This window comes from Gossypium raimondii, chromosome 8 (genome assembly GCF_025698545.1).
Source record: "Gossypium raimondii isolate GPD5lz chromosome 8, ASM2569854v1, whole genome shotgun sequence".
NCBI classification, from domain to species: Eukaryota; Viridiplantae; Streptophyta; class Magnoliopsida; order Malvales; family Malvaceae; genus Gossypium; species Gossypium raimondii.
Window position 1 is genome coordinate 46,789,100 of NC_068572.1, and position 6,414 is coordinate 46,795,513.

General features: G+C 31.7%; 1 protein-coding gene across 1 annotated transcript; it reads left to right on the forward strand.

Annotated features, from left to right (window-relative positions):
• The first annotated feature begins 2,912 nt into the window (after positions 1-2,912).
• Positions 2,913-4,747, forward strand: LOC105791722 (E3 ubiquitin-protein ligase ATL4). Its single transcript, XM_012619931.2, has 2 exons — positions 2,913-4,324; positions 4,433-4,747. Exon 1 carries the CDS (start codon positions 3,302-3,304, stop codon positions 4,319-4,321), a length of 1,020 nt encoding a protein of 339 aa, XP_012475385.1. The 5' UTR covers positions 2,913-3,301; the 3' UTR covers positions 4,322-4,324; positions 4,433-4,747.
• Positions 4,748-6,414: the final 1,667 nt, after the last annotated feature.

The window sequence follows — 6,414 nt, forward strand, 5'->3', positions numbered from 1 at the left end:
CAACTCCATCATCTCCATGTAACACACTCATTTTACCCGTCATTCAATCCCACCGCTATTCTTACCCATTATCTACCTTCTTTTATACATGTTTCATTGACTTGGAGACTTTAGTTAGGCTAACCATTCAGACCTGTGAATCAAAAGATTTTAATGGTTAATGGAACTAATTACTTTGCCTTTGCCTTTCAAAATAAGAAATGGAAACTTGAGTTTGCTGCTAATCAAAACCTTGAGGTAGTTTAGACAGATGAAACTGAGTTGCAAGAAGATACTAGTTTATCTAACAAGTATATATATTGTAGCATGAATTCCTTACACGTACTTGATTGTAATAAATGATGTTAGATGACCTAAAATCAAGATGAAGCTTAATTTACATCTTGGTTAGATAGGAAATATAAATTATGCATCTTTGGGCAGCTTCATTTCCCATAAATCAACTTAACACCACACCAACATTCCTTTCCCACTTCATACATACATAAATACATATTATGAAAGTAACGATACCTGCATTACTTTAGAATGATAATGAGGAGGTCATGCTTACATTTTATATTGTTTTGGTAGATGTAGGCCGCATTTATAGTGTGAAATGAATTATGGGATACCAAATTATATTTAGGCATAATGATTTATTTGGTTATCTAATTCTAAAAAGATTGTCGTTTTAGTTCTTTATTTAATTTTTATTTTTAGCCCTTAAACTTACTCTCTTTTTTTGTCAAATCATCCTAAAATGAATGGACAAATTAACGTTTTCTAATTTTATTGATATTTAAATTTTAAATCTTCAAAAAATATATAAAACTATTTTTAAAAATTATATTAATTATTAAAATATTTTTTAATTTAGAAAATAATTAAATGTTGACGTGTCACCTATGTGGCAATCTACATATATGCCATGTCAACAAATGTTTCCATCCATTTAAAACGACTTGACTAAAATATAATTTTAAAAGTTAAAAAGACAAAAAATTAAATATTAAAATGATTTTTTTAAAAGTTTGAGGTAATTATGCTTTATATTTATTTATCTATTTAAAGATTTCTATAACTTTTAAAAGCACCATGTTGAATTTATTTTATGCACAAATACATGAGTTTTCACCAAGGTAAAGTCAACCAATAGAATGAAATTACGAAAAAAAAAACCAATAAATACAAAGGCAGAGAATTGAGATCACATGACAAATGTCAATACGTTATGCTTTACGAAATTCCTATACTTTTTATCTGGATAACATATGCACTAATCTACATCCACGTGATTTTCAAATAAATATAAATTTGACTTTGCTTGCTTAATTAAAAACAACTATTATCCAAATTTTAAGGATTATATATAAATATTTAGGTTTGTTGACTTTATGGCTATTGGATTCATTAATCCACCCCAAAAGTGGAGAAATATAATAGTAATCATGCGCATGTAGTGTATGTAGTGAAGTTGACCTCCCATTTCTACACATTATATGAAGACATATATATAAGTGGTTAATTGTTTTATTTTTAATTTTTAAATATTTATAATATTTCACGAATAATATTTGTTCATTGTTATTCGTGTTCGAACATGATGATGTAGAAATTTTAAATCTAACATGAATATTTTTTATAATACTTAAAATTATTTATAGTCTTTCATCAACCCATAAATAAGAGAATAATACATTTCAACACATGCGAAGCTATATCCTCCTACATTGACAACAATGTACGTACCAATCAAATTAAGACTCAGTCAGTATGAACATGAACAATTTAAAAAACAAAAACAAACGTTTATTCATTTAAACCTAATATACTAGCGGTGAAAAAAAATTAAACTCCCAATCATGATTAAGAATTTATAATGTGTCTTATTTATTTTTACTTTTTTAAAATATGATTTATAAAAATTTACATGAATTTTAAATGGTTGAAGCCAAAAAAAAAAAAGTGGTATTATGCTCAATACTATCATATATTTTTCTTTGGAGGGAAAATACTACCATATTAATATATTAAGGAAAAATATAAAATGATAGAAAATAGTCTAATATTATTTTTTTAATTGAGTTATGTCCAGTTCTTAATTGAGTTATGTTGGATTAAGGGCATGCTTAAAAAAACACTTTTGACTCCAAAAGCACTTTTGAAAAAAAAACACTTTTGAAAAAACACTTTTGACTCCAAAAGCACTTTTGAAAAAAAAGCTGTGTTAAATAAGCTATTACTTTTGGTTGAAATTTTTAGCTTTTAAAAACATTCTAAAAAGAGAAGCTAAAAATTTTTAGTTTTTTCTCTCCCAAAAGTACTTTTAGTACTTAATTACTTTTTCACCCCTCCAATAACATAGTACTTTCTCTTTTTTTTTCTTGGTGATTAATTACAAATGTGTTAAAATCATTAATTAAAAATAAAAATATTTTTAAAATACTAATTACAAATATTTAATGGTTATATTTAAATATTTAAAATATAATTTATATATTCTAATTAAATTTTATAAATAATTAATATTTATTGCTTAAAAATATTTAAAAGTTATATTTCATATATTAAAGTATTAATAACAAGTTATAATAATTTTTTATATTTTTACTAAAATATAATAATATTAACTAATTTAAATATTATTTAAATGCATATTTGTTAATTGATAATGATATGTCTAAAATGGACATTTTATTTTTCAAAAATACTTAACACTCAAATTTTAAACTAAACTTTTCAAAAACACTTTTTCACAATAATATTCAAAAATACTTTTCAAAACTATTACCAAACTAGCCTTAATTCAATAATAATAACATATAATGCCTTTTATATTATTTTATTTCAACAGCAATTATTGAAGTTGCGGTGAAAGTTGAAGCGTCTTTAATTGTGAGTGGGATGTTGAGGGTTTTTGTGCTGCCCTGAGTCTGAGGATCGGATTCGAGTGAGTCGACGACAAGTCACGACTCAGCGTTGCCGCTGTCTGCCTCTTTAAAATCTGCGCCATAGCATTTACTCATCCCTGCCCTTCCTTTCGTTAAAATTCATTTTAGCTGTTCAAAATGAATGACTCTTTTTAATACTCCCTTCCTCCATTATAAGTACCCCTTCAAGGCAATCACGCCCTCTCTCTCCCCCCCCCCCCCCTACCAAAGAAAAAAAAAATCATAATCTCATCTCCCCACGCTTTTCACTTTTCAAACCTCTCGCCGTACAATTTGTTCCTTCCATGTGACATGCACGTGATCTTCCTCCTCCTCCTCCTCCACTTGAACACATCATTTCTCTTCTGTTCCTTCGTATCAAGTCTCTGATGGCTTCGCCGCCGCCGCCTTTGTTTTATGGCGTTATGGGAGGAGGGGCTGTTAACTTTGACGAAAATTATAACACTAGTGACCGCTTGCATTCTTCCTCGTCGATCGACAATGTGAAGCCGAGTATTATAGTCATAATTTTGATCCTTTCTATAACTGTGCTTCTCTCCGTCTCTCTTTATCTCCTCCTTCGCCACCTCAATCGCCGATGCTTGAGTCGTGTCTTTCGTTCTTCTGCCTCCAATATCACCGCCTCCGCCAGCCACCGTGTCACTCCTGAACAATCGCCGGTGCCTTCGTTCCTAGATTCTCTCCCTATGTTTACATTCTCTTCCATTACTCGCCGCTCCAACAACGGCTCAACGGTTTCCGGAGATTGTGCCGTTTGCTTGTCGAAGTTTGAACCGCTGGATCAACTCCGGCTGCTTCCTCTCTGTTGCCATGCGTTCCACGCTCAATGCATTGATGCTTGGCTCACTACAAACCAGACTTGTCCTCTTTGTCGCTCATCTCTATTCGCCTCCGAGTCCGATCTTATGAAGGTTTTACTTCAGTCGTCCAACGCAGCCTGTGCATTTACAAGTGGCGGTACCGATAGTTTCCGGCTCGAGATCGGCTCTATCAGTCAGCAGCGAACAGGCTCTGACTCCGGTGATCAGAGACGGTCTTATTCCATTGGATCCTTCGATTACATTGTCGAGGAAGAATCGCAGCTGAATAGGAACCAAATACACCAGAGAAATATGTCCGATAAAGAAGAGGTTGGAAGAGCTGAGGCAATATCGGAAGCGAGCCTCGCCGCGGAGGTTGCTAACGGAAGGAGTCGGCTTAAGGAGTACGTGGACAGGCTCTCTTTTTCGTTATCATCTCGTGCCATGTCATTTCGTAGCTCAGGAAGGTTAGTCAACGGGAGCAGCGGCCGAAGCGACATATCCGGTGCCGATGGAGATTACGACGTGGAAGCCAATCGTATCGGCGAGGAGATCAGCGAAATGTTTCGCTGGTTCTCGGGGGTATAAAAGGTAAATACCAGGCTTGACCGTACGGGCACTTGGCATTTCTTCATTTACGGCTTTTCGGTACGATTACTCCACCCTATTTTTTTGCTTATTCCACTTTATTTCTAATAGATCAAACGACAGAGAGAAATGAGAAATGGAGTGGACATTGCTAAACATTTTAGAGAAGTGCAGCTTGCAGCCAGGTGAAGCTATGCTTTATTTTTTTTTTACCATTTTATCCGCTTTAAAAAATGCCTTTTTTAACAATTGACAGTGGAAAACTGGAGGGATTAAATATTGGAGTATAATTCAATTTTTACAGGGGGTCATTTTTATGTTATAACAACTACTTATATTGATAGTCATGATAAAATTTGTTTGCACCGAAACGATGTCGTAGTTACATATATATAATGTATTTATTATTTAATATTGTATGGTTAACAGTTCCACCTCAACCATTCATGATATTCATGGTTTTAGTCTAGAGATTTTGGTAACTACTGTTTGCTTTTTGTGTTTTTACGATTAACTAACACACTAAAAACCACCATTAATAATTTTATTTATTAGAGTAGAAGCATAAACTTTTGTCATCCCCTCTTTTTAGTGGAGTCATTGGAAAAAGGCAAAGAAATACTTGAAGTAGCAAAATTTGGGGGCTCTTAGTACAAATTTAGTTATTTTTGAAAGGTTTGTTTAAATAGGATGAGCCAAATCAAGTTTAAAGACAAAATGTGTAATAAAACCAAACCCAATGGAAAACGAGAGTGCGTGCTGGTTTTTTTTGTATTTGTCATGCAATGTTATTCGCACATGTCGGTACACACACAGACACAGAAACAAACAAAGATCAGATCATATCATTACAAAATAGAGTGGATCCCACTGTAACTGCTAAGTGGTTAAGGGTTGAGCTAATTTCTTTTCCATGGAATACCAATGTACATTAGTGCATATAGTATGGAGGTGAGATTGTGCTTTCTTTCAGGTTTACCTGTAATTGTTTCTGTTGCTACCACTCGAACATTAATTTTAGTAGGTACATATATTAAGTAGTTTTGGTCGCGTTTGTTCAACGTTAATGACCTAATTAATTAAATTATCGTTGGTTTTATTATTCCAAATCCATCTGCTATCTTCATTTTAAATCATAAACAATTAAATGTTGATGAGTTTGATTCTTAATTCTACAACTAGGGTGGGTTTAGATTAGAAGGATTTATTTCGATTTCAAATGATTATTTTTTATTTATATTTATATTTAATTGTAAGAGATATATAAATATTATTATAAATTTATTTTTAAGCAGTAAAATAAATTAAATGAAAACGTTCCGAGGTTGAAAATATTGCTCAAAGTGACATGAGTCTGGCCCGCCAACTAAGTGCAGCTGGAGCTGGAGCTGGAGCCGTGAACACCCTTAGTTTAGACTTTGGAGTGAGAGTTTTAAGATTCTTAAAAAGAGGCCGACGACATATGTAACATTTTTGTTAAGGTTGTCGATACGTTTTTGTGCCATATTTAATAACAATATTAATTTTTTCAACACATCTTTAAATACATTAGTTAATAACAAAGGCCTTGTTTGGTTTCATTCTATTTGGTAATAATTAGATGTCACAACACCTCATTTTACTTTGACTAAAAGTTTTTTTGTTTCTCATTATGCTGAGGCAATCATTTTTCTCCAAAATTTCAATTTCACAATTAAATTTAAAAAATAGGTCAATATTGGTATATTAATAATGTATTTTTCTTATTCCACAAATAACTTTAAAAATTAATATATTTTATTTTTTACAAATATTTATTTATTTAATATTTTATTATACTTCTATAGGACACTTGTCATCCTCTTAACACTACCCTAAATCTAAAAATTTTTAGAATATTCCAAGCGTACCTTTGCTAAAATAAAAAAATGACATAATCTACCGTTAGAATTTTGCATTCCCATCTCAAAGTTGAATTTCCTCTTTAACTTGCCTTCTTCTTGACTCTCAAGTCTCAACTCTCATCTTTTCGGTTTTTTAATTAGTAATACCAAAAAGAATAATAACGAAAATGGGTGAAAATTAGATTATTTACAAGAATAAGTTATTTTGAA

Excerpts from the sequence above, each read along its gene's own strand:
- LOC105791722 (XM_012619931.2), top strand. The coding sequence starts at position 3,302 with ATGGCTTCGCCGCCGCCGCCTTTGTTTTATGGCGTTATGGGAGGAGGG.